At 39.2% G+C, this 26,501-nt stretch overlaps 1 protein-coding gene across 2 annotated transcripts in view; it reads left to right on the top strand.

Annotated features, from left to right (window-relative positions):
• The window catches only part of LOC138750823 (probable G-protein coupled receptor 139), a 48,180-nt gene extending 28,091 nt beyond the window's left edge, over positions 1–20,089 (top strand). For both annotated transcript variants that reach the window (XM_069912942.1, XM_069912941.1), the window contains 2 exons: positions 15,278–15,534; positions 19,200–20,089. In XM_069912942.1, the coding sequence (XP_069769043.1) occupies positions 15,468–15,534; positions 19,200–20,089 (957 nt within the window). In that variant the 5' untranslated portion in view covers positions 15,278–15,467. The remainder of the gene's footprint in view (positions 1–15,277; positions 15,535–19,199) is intronic.
• The last annotated feature ends 6,412 nt before the right edge of the window (positions 20,090–26,501 follow it).

Genomic DNA, 26,501 nt, shown 5'->3' with positions numbered 1-26,501 from the left:
TTCATATATAGTCTCTACACTTTAACAGAAAGTGAATAATTATTATGTTAAGTATTTGTTATCTTTTCCAGTGGAATACAAGACCTCATTTCCATATGCCACCTTTGAATGCTTAAATCAGTCTCATTTTTCCAGGTTATAGCCAAATATTTTATCGCCACAGCTAATGCTAATGTTAAAAATGGAATTTGAAACTTATCTAATTTTAATTCCAAACTCAATTTCTTAATCTAACCCAATAAAAATACCACAGGATTAAGTGAAAGTTTAAATTTAAATAAACCTTCTAAAATTCCATAATTCTACTCCAAAAAGGTTTCACTGTCTCACACAACCAAACTGAATGTAAAAAAGAACCAACTTGTTTACCACATCGAAAACACAAATCAGAAGAAAAAAACTCACATTTCTTTAACTTCTAGGAGTTAAATAAAGCTGATGTATAAAATTATAATAAACTAGTCTATATCTTACATTCACTAATTTAGTCATACTATATTCACATATAGTCATCCATTCATCCTGAGAAATTGAAACAGATAAATCTTTTTTCCCACTTAATCCTTGCTTTATAAACATCCGGCTTATGCATCTGATACTGCAATAAGGCATATTTCTCTGATATAAATCCCTTTTTGTCTCCTTCAATAAGTAAACTTTCAAATCTAGATCTCCTAGATAACCTTAATATATAACCAAATTTATCTAACAGCAAAGCTCGAACCTGATAATAAGTAAATAACATATTCAAAGAACTTCCATATTTTTCCTTCATTCTTTGAAATGAAATATAATACCCAGCTTCATAACAATCCTGCACCAATTTAATACCTCTCTGTTCCCAAAGTTTCAAGGGTTGATTATTCATTGAAAAGGAAAAAAATGTTTATTCTGATACAAAGAAGTTTTGGCCAAAACTTTGCCTTCAGTCCCTATAATTTCATTTTTCTTATACCATAACTCCATGAAATGCTTCGAGACTGGTAAATGATAACTCTGCAGAAGCTGAGAATTCCATTTATAAATAAAATAATTCCTTCTTTGTTCATTAATCTGAGCCATTTCAATTTCAGCCAAAGATTTGTCCACTTCAGATATTCTATTAATAAATTTTAATTGTGCCTATTAAATTTAATGTTGAAAATGAGGATGTTGCAATCCTCCTAAAACATATTTCCAAGTCAGTTTTTGTAACGACACCCTCACCATTTTACCCTTCCACAGAAAAGTCCTCACTAAGGCATTCAAATCTTTAAGAAAATTTTAAGGAATTCTGCACAGAATCGATTGAAAAAGATATTGTATTTGGGGAAGGATATTCAGTTTTACACAATTCACTCACCCCATCAAAGTTATTGGCAAATAATGCCAAATAATTCAAATCATATAAATGATTATAATTATCATCTACAATTATTCAAGTATTTAATTTTATCAGGATCACCTAAATTTTGCAATCTGCTTATAAGATGAATAATCTGCAGCTGCTAAAGGCATTATTTCACTTTTATCCCAATTAACCTTATAACCTGACAATGTACCATATTGTTCCAATCTCGCATGAAGACACCCCAACCATTGCATAGGGTTCATTAGATATATCAAAACATCATCTGCAAATAAATTTATTTTATACTCTCTCAATGTATAACTTGAAGGAACTGGAATTTTTTCATCTCAGATTTTAAACGAGTCAGGCTGTGTGCATCACAAAAGAACACTCTACATCATTAGAACATTTTGGAAACATTTTACAGTGGCAGTAAAATATATTACATACCACTTCCATTATTGGAATTTCCAGTAAGCATATTTCAGAATATTTGCAAATCTCCATGTTAGCTTGTTCTGAGACATTTTGCGTTGAATTGTTTTGCAGTCAGGTGACTGATATTCCAATTGTTGATTACTGATCATATATTGAATTTCCCATTTTCTTAATTTAACAAATTTACTGTTGTCAGTGCAGGGAATTCTCAAAAACAGGAATGATCTTTTGAGCATGGTGGCCAGGTTTAACATGACATTTTAGAATTGGTCAAGATGTTTTCACAGCTAACAATTTGAGAGAAGCAATTTTTCATCCATTGCCCTTTATGAATAAACAGGTGGATCATTATGTTTTCTGCCCTCAATTGTGAGCATTTGTTCTTCAATTAAACATATTATTATCCACCTTCTTCCCATTGAATTTCAACAGCAGAAGGAACTATTGCATATTTGTCAATGCATACAGAAAGGGACATTGCTTAGTTGAACAAATAACCAATGGTTCCTGTTATAAATTGGCTGAACTTTATCATTATAGCCATTTACTGCAGAGGGTCTCTAACTTTCCATTGCTTACCTACAAAACAGGTCACTTATTCATTTTGTAATTTCATGAACCATTTATTTCATCATTCAAGAAACTGAGGTGTTTCAAAGTCTCAAGAGGTTGTGAATATTCAGTGCTTCCATTTCCCTTCTTTACATTGTTGAGATAAATGATCCCTGCTGAACACATCATCGTGCTTTATCAATGAGATGATCTATGTTATAGCCAAATTCTTTGATTTCAAACACAGTCATGTTTCTAGTTTTTTAAAATTTATAACTTTTTATTTTTCATACTGTGAATTCTAACAATCAAAATAATATACAAATGTTTCTCATTAAATATACACAGTGGCATTTTCTCTCTTTTTTCCTCCCTACCTTAACTCCCCTCTTCCCACCCCCTCCAAAACCAATAAATATTCAACATATAAAATACAATAAAACCATGAAACAATGTCATCACACAATGAAAAATAAACAAGAAAAGCGTGTCATCTACTTTTACACACTGGATCAAGTCATTTTATCTTCTTATCATTTTAGGGAGTGAAGGTCCAAGGGAAGCCCTCTCTGTTATATTCCATGTATGGTTCCCAAATAATGTGACTTTAATTTTTAAATTATATGTTATTTTTTTCCAATGGAATACATTTATTAATTTTGATGTACCATTGCTGTATTCTCAGGCTCTCTTTCATTTTCCAAGTTGGCATTATATATCTTTTTGCGACTGCTAAGGCTATCATAATAATCCATTCTTGCACTTTATCCAATTTGAAGCTTAATTCCTTACTTCTTATATTACTTAGAAGAAAGATCTCTGGATTTTTTGGTATGTTATCTTTTGCGATTTTATTTATTATCTGATTTAGATCTTCCCAAAACATTTTCACTTTCTCACATGCCCAAATTGAATGTACTGCTGTTCCCATTTCCTTCTTACAGCGAAAACATCTATCTGATAATGCTGGATCCCATTCTTTTAACTTTTGAGGTGTGATATATAACCTGTGTAATCAATTATACAGTATTATGCGTAACCTTGTGTTTATTGTATTCTTCATAGTTCCAGAACATTACTTTTCCCATGTTTCATTTTTTACCTTTATGTTTAAATCCTTTTTCCACTTTTGTTTGGGTTTATAGATTATTTCATCATTTTCCTTATCTTGCAGCTTAATGTACATGTTCATTATAAATCTTTTAATTATCATTGTGTCTGTAATCACATATTCAAAGCTGCTTCCTTTTGGTAATCTCAGTCTGTTTCCCAATTAATCCTTTAAACAAGCTTTCAGTTGATGATATGCAAACATTGTACCATGAATTATTCCATATTTGTACTTCAACTGTTCAAATGTTAATAAATTATTTCCCAAAAAACAATTTTCTATTCTTTTGATTCCTTTTCTCTCCCATTCTCTAAAGGAAAGGTTATCTATTGTAAAAGGGATTAGTGGATTTTCCATCAATAGTAATTTTGGTATTTGGTAATTCATTTTTTTCCTATTTAAGTGGATCTTCTTCCATATATTGAGTAAATGATGCAGTACTGGTGAGCTTTTATATTGTACCAGCTTTTCATCCCACTTATTAAGTATATGTTCCGGTCCTTCTCCCCTATTTTATCTAGTTCTATCTTAATCCAGTCTGGCTTTTCCCTTGTCCGGTAAAAATCTGATAAATACCTTAATTGTGCGGCTCTATAATAATTTTTGGTAACTGCAAACCACCTTGGTTATACCTCTCTGTTAATTTATCTAACACTACCCTTGGTTTCCCTCCTTTTCACAAGAATTTCCTTATTATTCCCTTTAGTTCATTGAAGAATTTCACTGTTAAGGGAATCGGTAACGATTGAAATAAGTATTGTATCCTTGGGAAGACATTAATTTTAATGCAATTTATCCTTCCTATCAATGTTAGCAGTAATTCTTTTCAATATTCTAAGTCTTCCTGCAATTTCTTTAAGAGTGGCTGATTATTTAATTTGTACAGATGGCTTAAGTTATTATCTAACCTAATACCTAGGTATCAGATTGCTTGTGTTTGCCATTTAAATGGTGATTCTTTTTAAAATTCTGTATAATCCGCATTACTCATTGGCATCACTTCACTTTTATTTGTGTTGATCTTGTACCCCGATATTTCTCCATACTCCTTCAATTTTTTACATAATTCTTTTATTGATATTTTTGGTTCTGTTAAGTATACTATGATATCAGCTGTAAATAAACTGATTTTATACTCCTCCTTTATTTTTATCCCAATTATTTTATTTTCTGTTCTTATCAGTTCTGCCAATGGTTCTATTGCTAAAGTGAACAGTGAGGTGGATAATGGACATCCCTATCTAGTTGACCTACTTTTCAATTGGTTTGATACATATCCATTTATTGTTACCTTTGCCAATGGTCCATTATATAATGCTTTAATCCAATTAATATATTTGTCTGGTAGATTGAACCTCTGTAATACTTTAAATAAATAAATCCATTCTACCCTGTCAAAAGCTTTTTCTGCATCTAATGCAACAGTCACTGTTGGCTTCTTATTTCCTTGAACTGCATGAATTAGATTAATAAGTTTACAGACATTATCTGCTGTTTGTCTTTTCTTAATAAATCCAGTTTGATCTTGAACTCTTTTTGGTACACAATTGACCAATCTGTATGCTAATAAGTTTGCTATTATCTTATAATCTGAATTAAGTAGAGATATTGTTCTATATGATGCTGGTGTTAGTGGATCCTTTCCCATCTTTGGTATTACTGTAATTATTGATGTCTTACATGAATCTGGTGAGTTTTGTGTTTCTTCTATTTGGTTCATTACTTCCAGGAGAAGAGGAATTAATAACTCTTTAAATGTTTTATAGAATTCTATGTGAATCCATCCTCTTCAGGCATTTTATTGTTCGACAGCTTTTTTAATATATCCTGTATTTCCTCTATTTCAAATGGTTTTATCAGTTTGTTTTGTTCCCCTTCTTGCAATTTCGGCAGTTCAATTTTAGCTAAAGTTCTTCTATTTTATCATCTTTCCCCTCATTCTCAGTTTGGTATAATTGTTCATAAAATTCCTTAAAGTTCTCATTAATCTCTATTGGATCATAAGTAATTTGTTTGTCCTTTTTCCTTGATGCCATCTATATGTTCTTTGTGGGATGTCCTCCAGTTCTATTGCTAATAACAGGGGTGAATGATCACATAGTAATCTAGCTTTATATTCAGTTTTCCTAACTCTCCCTTGAATATGGGCTGACAACAAAAACATATCAATCCTTGAGTATGTTTTATGCCTACTTGAATAATATGAGTATTCCTTCTCTCTTGGGTGCTGCCTTCTCCATATATCCATAAGTTTCATTTCCTGCATTGATTTAACCATAAAAGTGGCCACTTTATTCTTTTTGATTGTCTTCTGTTCAGTTATATACAACATTGGATCCAAATTAAGGTTAAAATCCCCTCTTATCAATATATTTCCTTGTGTATCTACAATCTTCAAAAGAATATCTTGCATAAACTTTTGATCCTCTTCATTAGGTGCATATATATTGAGCAAATTCCAAAATTCTGAATATATCTGACACTTTATCATTACATACCTCCCTGCTGGATCTATTATTTCCTCCTCTATTTTGATTGGTACATTTTTATTGATTAATATAGCTACACCTCTTGCTTTTGAATTATATGATGCTGTCACTCCCTGCCCTACCCAGTCTCTCTTTAATTTGTTATGTTACATTTCAGTTAGATGCGTTTCCTCCACAAATGCTATATCTATTTTTTCTTTTTTCAGTAAATTTAATAGCCTCTTCCATTTAATTTGATTATGTATTCCATTAATGTTTATAGTCATATAGTTCAACATGGTGATCTTATATCCTGTTTACACCTCATTTCCGCTTCCTCACCACCACCATCCCGCTTTTCCTTATTTTCATCTCTCAGTTTTCCCTTTTTAAACTCATTGTATGACAACACATTTAAAACATAAAATACTCAAACAACTCCCACATCCAATATTACCTTAACCCCAAATACCCCACCCCTACTCTCTGAGTTGCCCCTTATGCCTTGCCGGGCAACCACAACTCCCCTTTTCATTTGGATTGCGAACCTGCTCACAAGCGGCAACTGATTTTATAGTGACAGTTATTCTCTCCCCCCAACTCCCCAGAAAACACTTTTTTTACACATATAACAATGTTCTCCCATTTTCCCCCTTACTTCCTTTTTTCCCTTCTCTTTTCCTTCTTTAGTTCTTTACATAAACATTATTTTTACATCTTTATATTATCACCATTCTTTATTCTCTCCTTCTTTCCTGCAAGCGTTCTGCAAATTCTTGTGCCTCCTCCGGATCCAAGAATAGTCTGTTTTCCTCCCCAGGGATAAATAGTTTAAGTACAGCTGGATGTCTTATCATGAATTTATAACCTTTTTTCCATAAAATTGTTTTTGCTGTATTAAACTCCTTCCTCCTCTTTAAGAGTTCAAAACTTATGTCTGGGTAAAAGAATAAACTACAATGGTTTATTGTCTTCTCTCATTTTATTCCTTGCCTGTTCCAGTATATTTTCTCTTGTATATTTCAAAAATTTTACTAAAATGGATCTTGGTTTTAGATGTGTCTGTGGTTTCAGAGCTCGTGGTCTGTGTGCCCTTTCTATTTCCCATTCCCTCCTGCATTTCTGTCATTCCCAGGACCTTTGGGATACATTCTTTTATAAATTCCTTCATATCTGTGCCTTCTTCATCTTCCTTTAGGCCCACTATTTTGATGTTGTTTTGCCATCTATTATTTTCCAACATATCAATTTTCTGAGCTAACAACTCTTGTGTCTCTTTAAGTTTTTTTATTCACTTTCTTCCAATTTCCCTCTTAAGTCGTTTACTTCCATTTCTACAACCGGTTTTCATTCTTCCACATTTTCTACTCTTTTCCCTATTTCTGTCATGACTAGCTCTAACCTTTTCATTTTTTCTGTTCTTTTCATTTTTAAAAAAAATTGCACTAAATTCTAATGACAACCATTCTTTTAGTGCTCTCATTTGTTCTTGAAAAAAGCTTCATCTATATTCTGTCCATCTGTTTTTCCTTCTATTTCTCTGTGAAGATCTTGATCTTCTTCTTCCTCTTCTTCTGTGCCTGTACCTGTGTTTGTGTCTTCTTCTTCTCTTCTTTGTATCTGTATCTTTTCTGACTTTCCTGATGAGTTGCTTGTCTCACTTTGTTGAGCCTCTTCTTGCTTGGCCTCTTGCTGTTGGTCCTCTTCTGAGATGCTCATCTGTTGAGCCTCCTGCTGCTGTTCTTCTTTCCTTTCACTCTCTCTCCTGCTGCTTTCATCTTCTTCCAGCTGAGAGCCCTGGTGTCGGGCATCCCTCAGCTGGTTGTGCTGTGGTTGCCTGCTCCTCGACTGAGCCCCCCTCCCGTCAGTGTTTTCCTTCTCCTTTGTTTGGCTCAGAGTGGCATTTTTGCAGTCCATCAGTCAGGGAGTCGCAACTCTGCGGGGCCGTAACCAACCTCAGAGATCAGGCGCTCTTCTCCATCATGGCTCCCTGTTTCTTCGTGCAGGTAAGGCCTTCTCCTTTATTTTCTGGCGTCTTTTCTTTTTTTTTCCATTGTTTTAACTTTTTCCTTCTTGGGTGCCATTTTCTTTCTTTTCTCTACAACTTTATCTTTTATTTCTTATATTTTATATTTATTGAACTTTGTATTTTCTTCACTTTTTTTCTTTTTTCTGGAGAGGGCTGGTATTACCCTACCAGTCACTACTCCATCATGTGACTCCTCGGTCATGTTTCTAGTTCAAGCTCCGTTTGTCTCCTCTTTAATTTTAAGGTCTTCAGTTGACAACAATTACATTGTGAAAGCTGATTTCAGAACTTGCATGGCAACAAAAAGCATACACCAATTAATAAAAAGAACTGAAATCGTTGGAAGTACTCAAATGTTCAGCCAGGAACTGTGGAGAGAACACATTTAGTGTTTAACATTAATGTTTTATTAGTATATTGACTCGTTAACTATTGTTTGTGATTATCACATTTGTTCATAACCTTGTTAATGGGTTCAAGCCTGAAATGTTGGTTATGTATCTTCATCTTTGCTACATTAAGTGCAATGTTTGACCTGCATTGTATTTTTTACATCAATCACAGTGTCTGCAGACCTTTGTATTTTACTCCAACCACACATGAAGCTACTTAACAAGATAAGAGTCCACGGTACAACAGGAAGCATACTAGCATGATTAGGGCATTGGCTGATTGGCAGGAAGCAGAATTGAAATAAAAGGATCATATTCAGATTGGCTGCCAGTTGCTAGCGGTGTTCCACAGGGATTGGCGTTGGGGCTGCTTCTTTTTATCTTGTATATTAATGATCTGAATTATGGAATGAAAGGCTTTGTGGCCACATTTTCAGATGATACAAAGGTAGGCAGAGGAATAGATAGTGTGGAGGAAATGCAGAGGTGGCAGAAGGACTTACAAAGATCAGGAGTATGGGAGAGAAGTGACAAATGAAATATTTATGTTAGAAAGTGTGTGGTCATGCAGGTTGGTAGTAAAGATAAATGGGCAGACTATATTTTTAATGGGAAGAAAATTGAAAATAACCAGATGCAAAGGGACCAGGGAGTTCTCTTGGAGGATAGCCTGAAGGTAAACTTGTATGTTGAGAAGGCGGCAAAGAAGGCAAATGCAATGCTGGCTTACATTTAAAGAGCAATAGAATATAAGAGCAGGGAAGTGATCTTGAGACTTTATAAGACAGTGATGAGACCTCAGTTGTGCAGTTTTGGGCTCCTCATTTACAAAAAGATGTGCTGAGGTTGGAGAGGATCCAAAGGAGGTTCACTGGGATGATTCGGAAAATGAAAGGATTATGTGGAGCACTTGACTGCTCTTGGCCTGATTCATTGGAATTTAGGAGAATGAGAGGGGATTTCATTGAAACATTTTGAATGTTGAAAGGAATGGAATGCAGAAAGGCTGTTTCCTATGGTGGGAGAGTCTAGGACAAAAGGGAAAAACAAGGATTGAAGGGCCTCCACTTAAAACAGAAATGCTTAGGACCTTCGGCCAGAGGGAATTTGCAGAGAATTTGTTGGCACAAGCGGTTCTGGAGACCACATCATTGGGTGCAAGACTGAGATTGACAGGCCATCAAAGGTTATTGGGAGATGTCAGGGCGCCGAGTGGGAAAATGGATCAGCTCGTGATTGAATGGCAGGGGAGAATGGATGGGCTGAATAGTTGATTTATGCTCCTCAGTCTTGTGGTCATAAGGCCTTCTTTTCTCACAAATTTTCATCATTCACTACATTGATTTTCCTTTAATTTTTCTATATGGGCATTGTGCGTCTTAGACAAGAAGTGTTTCCTTCTTGAAATGACCACATGCTCTGCTTGTGTTTAGAAGTCAGCATCATTGAGAAGCTTGGCTTCAACAGAATCTGTTGCAAGCATTGAAAACGCATCAGGGTGTGGTGTCTGTAAAATCATGAGGTGAAAGAACCACCTAAAATCTTGAATGCGGAGGTCCAGGCATTTCTCATAGCTGGTGATGCTGTCTCCAGGACTGGAGACAAAATGGCACTATCAGCAAGGGCTAAACTCTCCAGTGCAACCCAGAAGGCAAAGCATGGGTAAGCACAGAAGATCCAAAGACAGCTGTGTGACCCCGGTAAGATGAAATACATGTGGCAAGGGATCAATACCTTAACAGATCACAAAACAACCTTGCAAGTTAAAGACACACCTCCTTCTGAACAGATGGAATATCTTCTATGCATGGTTCAAGGAGAAGAACAGGCTGACGCCAAAAATGCTCTGTGTCCCATTATGAATGGAGTCCTTGTAAGGCCGCAACTGAACTGAAGATAACCCATGCAAGGCAGTGGGACCAGATAACTGTGCAGATCAGCCTTACGGATATCTTCAACGTGTCACTGGAGGTCCGTCGTCCCCACCGGTTTCAAGACTGCCACCAAAAACCCATTATCAAAGATGGTGACAGTAATAGGCCTCAATAACTACTGCCCCGTCGAATTGACCTCCATCATTATAAAAGTTTCGATGGCCTGGTGATGGAATGCATCAAAGTGCCCCTCCCAGAGTCGCTGGACCCATTTCAACTCCTCAGCACCTCCTCTGAAACATTTTTAAAACTGGCTTCCACTGTTTCAATGCAAGCACCGTCAAACCATTCAAGTCCTCGAAAATACGTTGTAATCGTACTATAATACTTATCCTCATAGTTCCAATACATCAGTACATTGCAATGATCTACATTTCCACAGATATTCTTGAAGAGAGAGAGAGAGAGAGAGAGAGAGAGAGAGAGGAGGGGGAGAGAGAGAGAGAGAGAGAGAGGAGGGGGAGGGAGAGAGAGAGAGAGAGAGAGAGAGAGAGAGAGAGAGAGAGAGAGCCAGGATGACACCTTGAAAGCAGCAGAGTGGGTTGCTCACGTTTCGAAATAAAAACTGAAAAACAAACTCTTACCGCACTGAAAGGAATTAGCGATTTTACGATCTCGCATTGAAATCGACGAAACAGCCCCACGACAAGCAAGTAATAACAATTCTGAAACTGACGCGCTTTAAATCCGTTTTAATTCATTAATATTCATACCCCCTGCTGTCTCCACACTCCCCCCGCGAATCTGAGGGACGAAAACGTGGTCGCCCGGGAGTACACCGCCACCCCAGTATTTTTTTCGAAAATGATCTCTGGTGAATAAAATTGAAGATCAAAGGATAATAAGACTGTGCGAGAAGTAGTTAAGAACTGCTAGGTACTCTTGATTCACAGAGACATGGCTTATCTCAACTCTAAAGATTCGGTCCATTATGCATGGCTCGGACGGTGTGCGGAGTTAAAGGGCGAGGCGGCGGTGTCAGCATCATGGGTTACTCTCTCTGGTCTTCCGGCCTAGCGATCCGATCCAATTTCTGCTACGCTTATCTGGAACGTCTAGCCCTGAAATTCTAAACCTTCAATCTCCCGAGGGAATTCACGCCAGCTTTCCTGATTGCAGAACCACATTTCCCCTCTCCATACGTCAAAACTGACCCTTGATCCTGAAGACTATACAGTCACCACTGAGGACGTCTATGGGCTAGTTAAAGGAGGCCCTTCCATGCTACCTCCTGCATCAACATGGGATGAACACTCCAGAGCATCGGTCCATTCCGCGTCAGTAGACACTCAGACCAACTGGTTAGTCTTCCCGTTACAATATTCAGCAAAAAACTGAAAAACGATGATCAAGCAGAGAAGACTACGCATAGCTACACTGGGGAAGCAGAAGTCGGATTGGAGGCTGTCTGGAATCAGTAGTCTGGGCCACGTTGAACGACTCGGTGGCGAATCTGCTTGAATATGCCACAGCTGTTACCAAATTCATTGAAAAATGCGTTGCTCCAATGAAGTTATCCGTGGGCCTAGAGATCCACAACTTCCCGAAGTCAAGATCCGTGCGTTCGCGTCATGCAATTTGGAGACATTCAGGAAGACCGGGTATAATTCTGGGGGAATTACCGAAGCAAAATTACAATTCCGTACGGTGCTGGAGGCACGGATGGAGGTGAAGCAGTTGTGCCAGGTTTGCATTGTATAACAACCCGAGACGGTGAAACCAAGTACCGTTAAAACCCGCGAAAGATCCCTTCCCGTCAAGCTCAACGCCTGGACACTTGCGTGGAAAAGGAAAGCATGGTGCACCCTCATTAGACCATAGCGACTTTGTTCTCCGCTGACGCAAAAATATTTTCAAGAGGGAGAATCCTGGGACATCATTTGGCCTTCAATGTGTACCTAACCTTCATGACCAAACATTTCCAGTCTTGAACTGCTCCCCCCTTGTTTCAAAAGAGCATTCGTCATGCCAGTACTCAAGAAGAATAAGGTTCCCTTCATCATCGACCACTGATTATCTGATTACCGTGATGAAATGCTTTAAGAAATTTTGATATAGAGAATCGACTCCTGCCTCAGGAGGACCCGGGAAAAACACAGAGGAATTCAGCAGGTCTTAGCAGTGCCCATGGGCCGTAAAAGTGTATTACCGTCGTTTCGGGCCTGAGTTCCTCCAGCATTTCTGTGTTTCTGCAGACCTTAGTGTTTCACTCGATTCACAAGGACTCGGACCCACTTCAATTCGCCTACCGTCTCAAAAAGTCCGCAGCGGATGACATCTCTTTTGCACTCCATTTTGCTTTCGATTATCTATACCACATAAACATCTAGATCAGAATGAAGTTCATTGACTACAGTTCGGCATTCAACACCATCACACCAACTAAACGAACAGTAAATTCAGGGTTCTGCAGGGTTGAGGATCTCTGCAGCCTAAACGTAAAAGAGGACTGGCAGCATGACTCCTTCTCGCTGAACAGTGACAGGGCGGAACAAGACTGCTTAAACCACTGAACTGGTCCCGCTGCAGCCACAAATGCATATCGAAGTTTTCTTCCAATGCCACTCATAAATTCGCTGACAACCGGAATTGTTGGCCGGATAACGGGAAACAATGAGTCACAAGACAGAATGGAGTTCACGAATCTGATTATCCGGTGCCAGGGCAACAATCCTATTCTCAAATTCAGCAAGCCCAAGTAGTTTATTGTGAACATTTGGAAAGGAGGCCTGTCTTCATCAGGGAGACAGCAGTGAAGAAAGCTTGCTGATCCAACGAGCTATGCATCGACATTTCGGAAGATATCACATGGTATCACACGGAGAGAAGTCTGCATAAGGCTCACCAACGCCTCTACTTTCTAAGAAGTCCGGGGAGATTTGGCGTGTCTAATATTCTGTCAAACCTCTACAGCCATATTGAAATATATAAGATGTTGCCAGGACTTGAAGAGCTGAGTTGTACAGGAATAGTGAACAGTTTGGACGTCCGAGAATGGGGGAAGTTTGATAGAGGTATACACATTTTTGAGGGGTATAGAAAGGGTCAATTCAAACACTTATTTCCCACTGAGGTTGGGTGAGACGCGTTAAAGGTGAAACGTGAAAAGTTTGAGGGGAACTTCACGCAGACGACGGTGAGAATGGATGGAATTTGCATGGAGGACTATCACCCGTGTGCAGGTTGCTGGGAGTAGGTGTAATAAATCTTTTGGCACAGACTAGATGGGCAGTTTCTGCGCTGCAGTGGCCTATGGTTCCATGGTACTGAGGAAGTATATCGATGTTTACATCACATCTTGATTTGGAAACTAAATCTACCCACTTTTCTCACCGATTGCCTATCAATTGAAGACATCTCTGTGAAGCGCGGCTTCAAAAAGCCATCAATGTCATCATGTCATAAACGATCTCACCTCTGCGCCACCTTCACGTAAAAGGTATAGGTACCTGAATTCCGGTACCTATAGGTTCAAGAAAAGTTTTAAACCACAACTTCCAGGCTCTTGAACCTTCAAGTGCTACCTTAATCATAACCAATCTGTGATAGTCAATGTCATTTTTTGGACGTAAATGGAAAATTTTGTTTCTCTTTTTTAAAAATAATTAGTAGCCTTTTTACTCTCATCTAATTTATATTTATACTTACTTTCATCATATATTGAAGTACCTCTGTGGCTGAGCATTCCAAATTCATATCCAAATATTAAGAGATTCCTGTCAAATTTTGTATATAAAAATTCTTCTCGATTCTTTTGAACACATTCCAAATTCGTGAAGAATGAATTGTGTTAACCGCTGTACACTCCCTTTTCACCTGGAAATACCCTATCAATTAAAGACTCTCGTGGTGACAGACAAGTTATTCAAAGTAGTTTCAATAGTTATTCTTAATCCGTTGAGTTTATTTTATCAGATCCAAACGTTACCGGCGAGAGCCTGTAATGGTGTCAAATACTGTTTTATTGATCAGCGCGCTACATTCCTGAAATATTGGGTTATGTTATGGTGGCCTTTTGATTTGTTTATTGGAGGAGCGCCTAATATAAGTGTGCTGTTCATTCATTAAAAAAAGTAATGCAAGAATCTTGTTATATTCCAAAACCTAGAATTCGTGCATTCGAACAAGGTTTTGCAGCTGGATTAGTTTCAGCGAGAGACATGGGAGATGTTTTCTATTTTCAATTGAAATTGAAAAGGTTTGTTATCTTCGATAATTAAATCGATTTGGTAGCCAGTGTTAAAATTGAGGCAGGGAACATTTTTGTGTTGCATTTTAATTTATGCATTCCCTCGGTTTTGGGAAATTTTGTGAACGAGAGAGACTGTATTAGTTTGTTCTCAAATTTAGGAATTCCCTTTTAATTATTCTCTCGAGGGGCTGCATTATTCCTGACGACATTATCAGATAACGCGATGGTACTGGGTCGCAAGTTTGGTTCAATTGATTGTTTTGCATTTGCAACAAGTATACAGATAACTGGCGATTACTGGTGATATTGAAATGGTTTTCTTTGTAGGCGTGACATCAGAGATTTCTTCCAGTCACCCAGCATGAATGAGACCAGGTTCGTGGTAAAGTTCCTAATCCTGCACTAATTCAAATTTATTCTCTTAATTTTCTCGCATTCTCACCCCCTGCAAATTCTAGAGGCAGTGAGTAAACCAGGAACCACTCAGATAAGATAATTAAATTAATTATCTACCGTAAACAGAGGAAAGAGATGCGTTTGTCCATTTTAAGATTCACCGAGACCACAGCTGTGCATTGGTTTGAATGTCCAATTTTACAATGTATGGCCAACAATACTTACATTAATTTCATTATGAACTGTTATTGACACAACCCATATTTATGCGTATCGTTTCTGAATTGCCTCAATGAGAAAGGAGTAGACCTTTTTCCACTATATTGTCGCTCAGCTCTAACTTAGAATTTTATTTCCACAAAGACAAGACAAAAATCTACACATTTCATTGACGAATATTCCAAAATGTTGTGAATTCTTTTTACAAATTTCCAGTTCAATTTAGGTATAACGGTGTGCCAGCAAGATGTCGCAATATGTTTATTCAACATTTTACAAATAAATCGAGCGATGCTCCAAATCCCAGTGGAGAACATCCTCTGCAGAAATATTAACTTCAAGGATTGCATCAAGAGCGAGCTTCACGAAGAGTCATTGCCCATAGTCCGAAACAAAGCGTTCAAATATGTTCGAAACAATCAACAGTGTCAAGAAAATATACTTTATGATCCTTGCCATCATTGGTGTTCCTGGTAAGTGACAATAAAATGCTCGATCCCAGAATAATCACATAGAATAGATGAGCAATCATTTGCAATCGTTTATTCTCTGCAGGCAGATAGAGATAGATAGAGACAGACAGAGACAGATAACAAGTTATAGGCGAATTCAAGTCACATCAACGTTTGAAAGGCTATGTGGGATATTTTACGAAAGAACTGGTAAACAGGACAGTTAGAATTGATGGTGTGACTTCGGAGAACCAAAACTATTTTATCGAAAGAAAAATTTGTTTGTTAAACCAGGGAGTAGGTATTTCGACATTGTATTCATAATTATAAATAAGAGGGCGGTAGCAGTTAACTGGATGGTGCGTTTTGTACATTTTCGGAAGGCTTTCTGAAAGGTATTTATAACCATTTTTAATCGCGGGCAACATGCTATCGTCGATTAAGATAATTATATTTTAAATAATTCTTTTCTCGTTTGATACAACCATTAATGCGGTTTCGTTGTGAGTGTTGCAGAAACCCATTTCCTCATAATCTCTCTCGTTAATATTTACGACTGACAAAAGTGCCACCTACATCATGGTTTCTGACTATGCAGAGTTGCCTCACAGTCTGTTTTTCGGGGAGAATGCTCAGAGGCTTCTAAGCAGATGGGCAGATGAATGAATGCCGGAATAAGACAAGTAGAATATAAAGTGGAAAACGAAGAAAGTTGTTTGATAGAAAAGCAAATACAATGGCGGACTAATTTGATCGGCGCAGAAGTTACTATTCATGGGTTCAAGTTATTCCCGTGATGCATTACTGATAAAAATATTGTGTGATCTGTCGGACTCTGGCTTTACCTTACTCTTAATTTAGTCTATGTGTAGTCTGAGTCCAGCGTGTTCTTTGAATGAAGTGATAGGAGAAGGTATTCGGTTCAACAGTCAGTTTATTACACAGCACAAGAATAAAACTTAACAGAGCTCTGGGTCAGTCATTAGTTCATAGGTCACCTGCACAGTGAGCTATTCCCCAAGACTGACCCCTATTGTCCAGTTGGCTCAGTTTATATAGATCAACCCAGAACAAAAGTTGTCTTCCTTTGCTAGATTTTTTTGCATAAGGGTTATCACAAGTCATCTCCTGTTTTGCAGATATCTGGGGTGTAGCACTCCCATCTTAATCCTCCAGGCCAGACTATCCTGTTGTTTTGATCAGAAATTAATTCATCCCCAGATATTTCTAATCACCATTCTGTTCCTGTCTGGCCAATTTCTGCTGTTCTCTTTAACACCTCCTCATGCCTTAATCTTCCTCCTAGACTGGTTTTCCATTCACTTAGTTTCTTGCAGGCCATTCTTTGTTCTGGTCTGCCCTGTGTCTCCTGTGCTACCCACCACCTCCTCAGTTTGAGCATTCCTCCTAAATCGTTTTATGCATTTCCTCTCCCTGTATTTGGGAGCAGACAATTTTGCTCAGCCAACTTTGCTCCATGCTGTGATTGCCACTTAATCACATTCCTCTTTTTCCCTGAACCATGCAGTAAACATAAAATTATTAATTAATCATTTCTTTCATAATGTTTTAACCCCTAGATTCCAACAGATCACAGTAAGCGACTGGAATGACAACATGCACGTTTGTCTTTATTGACGAGATTTGGGACCAAGAGTACTGAAAATATATTGGTGGCCTAAGGTGACGCCAAGTGAAATATTGCAATCGGGTTTAAGGACTGATACATATTGTATCGAAGTTTCAACACATTGATTGTTCGACTTTTGAGATATTATTAATCAAGGTTGCTCTTTGATTTATTGAGATTGAAGGAAGTATATTCATTGAAACCTTTAATTCTGCCCGGATTTGAAAAGTCAGACGTAGAAGATATTTTTTTTTCCCTTGAATTGAGGTGTCCAGGAACGTGACAGCGAAGATGAAACATTACCTTAGAGAAGGAATCGTTGGAATTATTGACCGAAGGGTTATAGTGCTGTTTGGCTGTTGAATTAATTCAAAGCAGAAACCAATGGATTTTATTGGACATCAGAGGAATGGATATGAGCCGAGTAACAGAACAATTTTCATGCAACATTGCTTTGTAATGTCAGAGAAGGCAGGAGACGACTGGCTCCTTGCTGCAAATTCTCGTTACTTATTAGCCCATTTTCGATTGTTGTCGAGTTCCTACATATTCCTACTCTTTCTTTGGCTTGGCTTCGCGGACGAAGATTTATGGAGGGGGTAAAAAGTCCACGTCAGCTGCAGGCTCGTTTGTGGCTGACAAGTCCGATGCGGGACAGGCAGACACGATTGCAGCGGTTGCAGGGGAAAATTGGTTGGTTGGGGTTGGGTGTTGGGTTTTTCCTCCTTTGCCTTTTGTCAGTGAGGTGGGCTCTACTAGGTGTTTGCGAATGGATGTAATTTCTTTGCAATAATCAGCGAATACTTGGAGCAATGGCTTCCAGTGCAGGCAATTTGATGAAGCACTGGAATAAACCCAGAGAAATGACGCTGCAAAATGAACCGGAAGCGTTGAAAATATTGACCACCAACATTGAAAAGTATTGTGATAGGCAAGATGTCAGCTGTTTGAATTTTACTTCATGTTGCAATTTCACCCTGACTTTTTGCTCTCTATTAAAAAAAAATCAAAAGCTGGATCTTTCATTTGTTTTGCATTTTTTTGGCTTTCCACTACTCTTCAATTACATTTTGATGAAACCTTTATTTCATTGCCTGATTCATGTGAATATTTCTCAAAAACGTTTAAATTTAATCCAAGCTACTGTCGAGGAGAAATAACTACGAGGACGGAGCTTCAGCGTCAACTTCAGGAGACTTTATTAGAATGAAATATCTCGGAGAACAGTCCCTGTAACAGCCAGGGCTCAGCTCTGAACTACACAGTCGCACAGCTCGAATTTATACAAACAAGTTAGTTTGTAAAGTCATCAGAATGGGTTCCAATGATATGAAGGAGTTGATCACATCCCGGGAAGTGAAGGGTGTTCAAAGAACATAGTGTGGTTAAAGTATTTATTAGAAAACAAAGTTATCTAAAGATATTCTTTAGCAGACTTAAATGTTATCGGGAGTTATTCTTTAGCAGACTTGCGCATTGTTAAGGTCAATTCAGCTGTTGACCATTTTTTTTCCACAGCTACAAATTACCCCAATATCCAGTACCATTCTTCCACCGTCTTAATCACGAGTGCTGTAGTTCTCAGTCTCTGCTTGTAAGCCGGAAGTAAAAGTACCGCCAGGTGATCAGATTTGGCGAAGTGCGGGCGTCGGATGGCTAAGCAGGAGTTCTTCATGGTGGTCTTGTAACTCATTCAGCTCGATAACCCGTTAACGATCCACACAACAGTAACAGTGTTTTTTTTAAATCTAGTGCCAGGATAGTTTTTGCTTTTCTGTACCAGGATCGATGCCACAACTTCAAAATACGATGTCTGCGAAACCACTTTTAGACCCCCAAAAAGTTAATATTTCCCTGCCTTGTTGGAGCACGAGCAGAACCTACAAATTTCCATCCAATTTCTCGGTTGAATGTTATTTTCCCCCTTTCCTTTAATCCCCTGTTTGAATTCTGTTGGAATAGCCACCATTGACAAGCCTTTGGAGAGTTACCCTAATTAGCATGCAGTGTTAGATATGGAAACTAACAAAGACTTTTCCTTTTCTATATTTTGCAGTGAATTTAGTGGCGATTGTGATCTTGTCCCGGAGTAAATGTGGGCTCTCCACTTGTACCACATGCTACCTGGTAGCGATGGCAGTGGCGGACCTGCTGACCATTATTACTGCTGTCATTTTGTGGAGGATCGTTGATTATTACTTTATAAGGAACTTCTTGGACATCACGCCTGTCTGCAGTGCTCTATACGCCCTGAGTTGTGCAGCCACAGACTGCTCTGTCTGGTTCACTGTCACTTTCACCTTCGACCGATTTGTCGCCATTTGTTGTCAGAAACTGAAAGCAAACTATTGCACTGGAAAAACAGCGATTATAATTCTAGGAACAATCACAATTCTGATATGCGTAAAAAATGTGCCATTTTACTTTACGCTAGAGCCCTGGGTGACAATCGACAATGTGCCGCGGGGTTGCAAGGATAAAAAAAATATTTTCCTTGAACCAGGATGGATGGGGTTTGAGTGGTTCGATGCGATTCTTTGTCCATTGCTCCCATTTGGTTTAATTTTATTGCTCAACGCACTGACAGTGAGATACATTTTAGCAGTGAGTCGAGTCCGTAAGGGGCTGAGAAACCAGAATCGCCGTGACCCAGAAACGGAAAGTAGACGAAGATCAGTGATCTTGCTCTTTACCTTGTCCGGCAGCTTCATACTGTTATGGATGGTATATGTGACAGATTTCTTGTACTATATCATAGCAGGAATAGATCCAATTAATTATACTCCATCCAAATATGTATCGGAAGAAGTCGGATTTATACTGCTCAACTTAAGTTGTTGCACAAACACATTCATTTATGCGATAACCCAGTCAAAGTTCAGAGAACAGTTCAAGACTGCGGTGAAATACCCTGTAAATTCAATCATTCGACTAATGAATAAATAAACCAGTTGAATGAATCTCCAGTCTTTGATCGACTTCGTTTGTTACTGTTTCAAATTTCTCCTTTATATTGCTGTCACTGGGTTGAGGGGAAAGACTTCACTTTGATTATATTGAAGTAGAAGTCTCTAGTCTAAAGCATGGAATCGCTGCCACAACCCTGAACAGAGGTTCCACATTAAAGAAGTTGGATCTAATGTTGTGCGAATATTCTTTAGCACCTCAGAATAACGACGAATCTCCAATAATCAATTCAGACACACAAAAACTTCAAGCAAAAAAGAATCTCACTCAGAGAAATCACTTTTTATTCATAAAGAATTCTCGAACCAAAAAGTGACTTGAAAATAACACAGAGACGCACATCTAAACACAAAATTAGACACCACCGCAGGATTCTGAAACTGAGGAAGTAACAGTTTCGAATTTATCATCTGACTCTACATTTACAACCTGACGAAACAGCGCTTCTCCTGATTATGGTGCACACGTATTCACACACAATACACAGTGCACAATAATATCTCTCTCTCTCTCTCTCTCTTTCTCTTTCTCTCTCTCTCTCAGAGCTCAGACACACAGGCACACACATTTCCCAGCCTGGCAGTCCAGATGATGTTGATTCTTGTCGGTAGTGTATGCTGAATGGAAAGGGTCCTCAATAATTCTTTAATTCCTATTGATAACATTTACGCACCCAGTAAATGTCGTCAATAGAGGAGAGGGTGACCTCAGTGATACTCTCGGCTGTTTTGATGGTCCTCTGTACTGACTTGCGGTCCAATGCTTTACGGCTACCAAACCAGGCAACGAGGCAACACCGAGTTGTGCTTCTGTAAACTGTCCACATGGAGGCCAGTAGTTTTGCTCTCTTCTATTCTTTTTGGGCGTGGAGGCTCTGCTGTGCCTTCCTAACTAATGAGGAGATGTTATAGGTCTGGGATAGGCCGTCTTTTCTATTCCCACAAGGAACTTTATGCTTTCTATTCTCTCCACGACGGAACCGTTGTAGAATAATTGAGAATATTCGACCTTCAACTTTCTGAAGTCTACAATTATCTCTTTTGTTTTGCTCACGTTGTTGTTCAGGTTGTTCTCATACCCTTTCACGAGCGGCTTAACCTTCTCTCTCAAAGCCGATCATTCATTTTTTCCATGAGGCCAACTACTGTTACATCATCCGGAAACTTGACGATTCTGTGACAACTGAATCTGGCAGTTCCAGCGGGAGTCAACAGCGTGAACAGTAGCGGCCTGACCACACAGCTCTGAGGTGCGCCTGTGCTCAGCGTGATGCAGCTTCAGGTTTTGAAACCAACTCGGATTGACTTTGGTAACGCGGTCCAGAATCCAATTTGCAGAGTTGGAGTTTAGAATAGTTTAACCACCAGCCTTTGCGGGCTGGAATCAATGAAAAACAGCCTGGCATGGGGGGCATTGTTCTCTAGATGAGCCAGGTTGGAGAGGAAGGTCAATTGTTATTATCCGTGGACAGGTTTGGAGGGTAGGCAAACTGGAACAGGTTCAATGTCTTGTGTTCCATTACCGGTCGCTTAAAGCATTTCATGAACGATCAGGTTTGTGACATTCAGCGGTAGTAGTTTAGTTCAGTTACCGTCGTTTTCTAGGGCTACCTTAAATCCTGCTTAAACTGTGGACTGCTGCAGTGAGATATTGAAGATGTTCTTCAGCCAAACCACGCAGAATGCTCCCAATCACAGAGGTCTCCCATTCAAGGCACTTAACCATATAACCATTTACGGACACTTCTTTCTATTTATTAAATACTAGCAGGATACTGGGCCTTGTCTGGGAAATGAAACACTTATACCTGTTTCCTACTGCCTGCTCTTTGTTTGTCCGGAGGCCCGAGCACTGAGACGGGTGCATCACTGTTCTTCTGTTTCCTGCTGCCTGCTCCTTGCATGTCTGGAAATGTCAACAACAATGAAGACTGATGTTCCTCTACTACCTCTTGTTTTCTCCTTTGTCTAACTCTATGGGCATGTTAAGACCTTCTGCCAATGTTACTCCACCTTTTTGGGCCCATATTTAACTGGGTTTGGCCACTCGTTTTTATTCTGAATGTACTTTGATGAACAGCACTGTAACTAATTGAGGTGGCTCTGACGCAAGTTCAATTTTATTTAATTTTTGAACTTCATATGAACTTAAAGGTTAAATTCAATATGGTCATGAAATTCAGCATCAAATGTTACCACAATTATAGTAAACAGTAACATCATATTAAATGTTATTTTCAACTCCACACCAAATGAAGGAAACGTTGGCACCCACGTTTAAGGACAGACAACATTCATGCATTGCCACATGTGTTACAAGTAACATTCACATCAGAAGTATAAAGCAACATCTTCGACTTAAAAGAGAGAATGCAACCACTGACCTTCACACTTAAAAGTGCCCAACACACCCAAACATCAGTATCACTGGGAGTTCCCTTTGTGAGGAGAATTCAATTAACCAGAGAAGTGTATTGCCTAGGTCAAAATATAATCCAAATTACATTTAACTATTGGCCAATGAAAACTTGTTCATACTTTTCAGATTTATTGTCAGGGTACATATATGACATCACATACAACCCTGAGATTCCTTTTTCCTGCGGGTGTGGCAGAATTATCATTAATTGGTAGTACAAAAAAAAACCTGTGCACAGCGTAAACCTGTAAACAAACAAATCACTGTAAACAGATAACAAATGTAAATTGACTGTGCAATACAGAGAGAACAAAAAGAAAATCAATAAAGTGCACAATTAAGGGTCCTTAAATGAGTCTCTGTTTGAGTTTGTCGTTGAGGAGTCTGGTGGTGGAGGGGTAGCAGCTGTTCCTGAACCTGGTGGTGTGAGTTTTGTGGCATCAATACCTCTTTCCTGATAGAAGCAGTGAGAATGTTGATCCTTGATTAATTCTAATCCATTCAGCCAAAAGAGTCCAAAAGGTTGATAATGTATTTAAGAATCTTTTTTCTCATTACTAATTAAAGACTGAGTCTCATATCGTGCTCTGAAGATTGCAGTTCCTCAACTGGTCAGTGCTTATATATGAATTCTATTTTTACAGGACATAAATCTATCTGTCTATCTCTCTATATATACAGTATTTCTCTCTCTCTACAGTGTATATCTACACACACACACACACACACACACACACACACACACACACACACACACACACACACACACACACACACACACACACACACACACACACACACACACACACACACACACACACACACACACACAAGGCTGCAATTCCATCTACTGCAATTTATTCATTAGATTCAAAATTCTACCCTGAGAGATTTGGCCGAAATAGGGTAATATTGATGACGTTCTTGGTTTAATTTTATTTTGCCACAATCTTTTGGTGCATTACCAAATCTATGCAGCTTTATTTCATGTTTACTTTGCCAATAACATTTCTTTCGCAATATAACTTTTCAAATGCCGCAGTGCTGTCATTTAAATTCTCCGGTGTTCTTTTAAAAGTGGTCATATTGTCTGTACTCAAATAACACCCAATCGGCGGGCAAGATAGCAATTATTAACATCGTAAGTACTAACCAGAACAAGAATAGGTAATAAAATGAGAGAACAGAAATCAGAATTAAACCTGCATTTGATTAACATTGACTGACAGCAAACAAATGATTACTTCTAGTCCAAAAAAGTGCCCTTCACATTAATAAATAAAAAGGAAGAAAATTGCATACAAGCTTTCAAATCCTCGGGGTGGGGGAAATAAACTCATGTATCAGATACCGTATTAGTTTTAATAATGGGACCGTGCTTTTTTGCCCCTAATGAATACGATGCCCAAAAGAATGATTCGTGTCTCATCTGCCCAATAGCACTCCAGGAAAGTTTACAATACATTGTATTTCATGACTTATACAGCGGATAGGGGGTCAAAGAAAATAATACCAATTAATTAAACAGACTAGTGCCAATCTCTATCGCGACATCTGTTATGCAAAGTGAATTAATTTCCACAAGCGATCACTTTCACTCATTCCATTCTTCTTCTTTGGCTTGACTTCGCGGACGAAGATTTATGGAGGGGGTAAAAGTCCACGTCAGCTGCAGGCTCATTTGTGGCTGACAAGTCCGATGCGGGACAGGCAGACACGGTTGCAGCAGCTGCAGGGGAAAAATGGTTGGTTGGGGTTGGGTGTTGGGTTTTTCCTCCTTTGCCTTTTGTCAGTGAGGTGGGCTCTGCGGTCTTCTTCAAAGGAGGTTGCTGCCCGCCTAACTGTGAGGCGCCAAGATGCACGGTTTGAGGCGATATCAGCCCACTGGCGGTGGTCAATGTGGCAGGCACCAAGAGATTTCTTTAGGCAGTCCTTGTACCTTTTCTTTGGTGCACCTCTGTCACGGTGGCCAGTGGAGAGCTCGCCATATAACACGATCTTGGGAAGGCGATGGTCCTCCATTCTGGAGACGTGACCCACCCAGCGCAGCTGGATCTTCAGCAGCGTGGACTCGATGCTGTCGACCTCTGCCATCTCGAGTACTTTGACGTTAGGGATGAAAGCGCTCCAATGGATGTTAAGGATGGAGCGGAGACAACGCTGGTGGAAGCGTTCTAGGAGCCGTAGGTGATGCCTGTAGAGGACCCATGATTCGGAGCCGAACAGGAGTGTGGGTATGACAACGGCTCTGTATACGCTTATCTTTGTGAGGTTTTTCAGTTGGTTGCTTTTCCAGACTCTTTTGTGTAGTCTTCCAAAGGCGCTATTTGCCTTGGCGAGTCTGTTGTCTATCTCATTGTCGATCCTTGCATCTGATGATATGGTGCAGCCGAGATAGGTAAACTGGTTGACCGTTTTGAGTTTTGTGTGCCCGATGGAGATGTGGGGTGGGGGGGGGCTGGTAGTCATGGTGGGGAGCTGGCTGATGGAGGACCTCAGTTTTCTTCAGGCTGACTTCCAGGCCAAACACTTTGGCAGTTTCCGCAAAGCAGGACGTCAAGCGCTGAAGAGCTGGCTCTGAATGGGCAACTAAAGTGGCATCGTCTGCAAAGAGTAGTTCACGGACAAGTTTCTCTTGTGTCTTGGTGTGAGCTTGAAGGCGCCTCAGATTGAAGAGACTGCCATCCGTGCGGTACCGGATGTAAACAGCGTCTTCATTGTTGGGGTCTTTCATGGCTTGGTTCAGCATCATGCTGAAGAAGATTGAAAAGAGGGTTGGTGCGAGAACACAGCCTTGCTTCACGCCATTGTTTATGGAGAAGTGTTCAGAGAGCTCATTGCTGTATCTGACCCGACCTTGTTGGTTTTCGTGCAGTTGGATAATCATGTTGAGGAACTTTGGGGGACATCCGATGCGCTCTAGTATTTGCCAAAGCCCTTTCCTGCTCACGGTGTCACTCATTCCATTAGTGAACATGAAATGCAACAGATGCAGGTACCAATTGTTCTACTCGTCCGTAGAAACGAAATCGTGACAAAACAATGTTCAACTGTTTTGAAGTTATCGGAGGGAGCGGCGGGAGGATGGTTTAAATCGAAAAAAAAGAGAATTTGTTTGATATTTGCATAAGATAATTGTGATTCATACGAAAGTTGCAGCTGAGACGGATTTTTTAAACCATATCATTCAGTTGTTCTCTGAAGTAGTTTTGCGTGATTCTATGAATAAGTGTGTTTGACCTGGAAGTCAAGGACTTCAGCATGACTCCAAGTGCCGTCGCAGTGTAAGCGGGACATAACAGATCACCTCTATCGTTATTAATATTTGCCAGCCCTGTCACTGTCACCCACAACAGGAGAAAACTGCCTGACGGAGAGAAGAGCAAAAATCACCGATTCCCTTCCGTTGTTCATACCTGAATCGTTTTGGTTCTCCTTTCTCTGTTCCCCGCAGTTGACCTCCACGTTCTGCTGGCAGTTAATATACACCAGAATTTTGCTTTGATTAATTAATTTTGACCTGATTGTTGTTTTTCTATCATTGCTCTCTCTCTCTCTGCCTCGTTGATTTTGTGAGAAGTGGCGAAATAACTTCAGGTTCAGCAGAGAGCTGCCGATTTTGGAACCTTGACTGAATGAAATGGCCCCTCCAGTTTCTCTGATTCCATATGCACCAGATTTAGAAGCTGCCGCAGTTATCCATGCGAAACCAAGATCGTCAGTTCAGCAGGACCTTAATTTTAAAACAATATTTGGGTTGGCATTGGGGCCGGGAGAGAGAGAGCACTGATAGAAAAACACCGCGGATTTCCGGGAGTGAAAGTGAATGTGCCTTGTAATTAGCCTGAAAGGATATCTAATGGCCTTCTTCAGCTCTTTTCTGTATTTTGTTTGGCTCAATGTATATAGAGCAGTATTTGTGCAACAGCTAAAGAGCTGGAGCATGAAGCCCATTTCTCTCAGGTAAAATGGT

This window comes from Narcine bancroftii, unplaced genomic scaffold, assembly GCF_036971445.1.
Source record: "Narcine bancroftii isolate sNarBan1 unplaced genomic scaffold, sNarBan1.hap1 Scaffold_275, whole genome shotgun sequence".
Classification (NCBI taxonomy): Eukaryota; Metazoa; Chordata; class Chondrichthyes; order Torpediniformes; family Narcinidae; genus Narcine; species Narcine bancroftii.
This window is presented reverse-complemented; position numbering and strand designations above follow the sequence as displayed.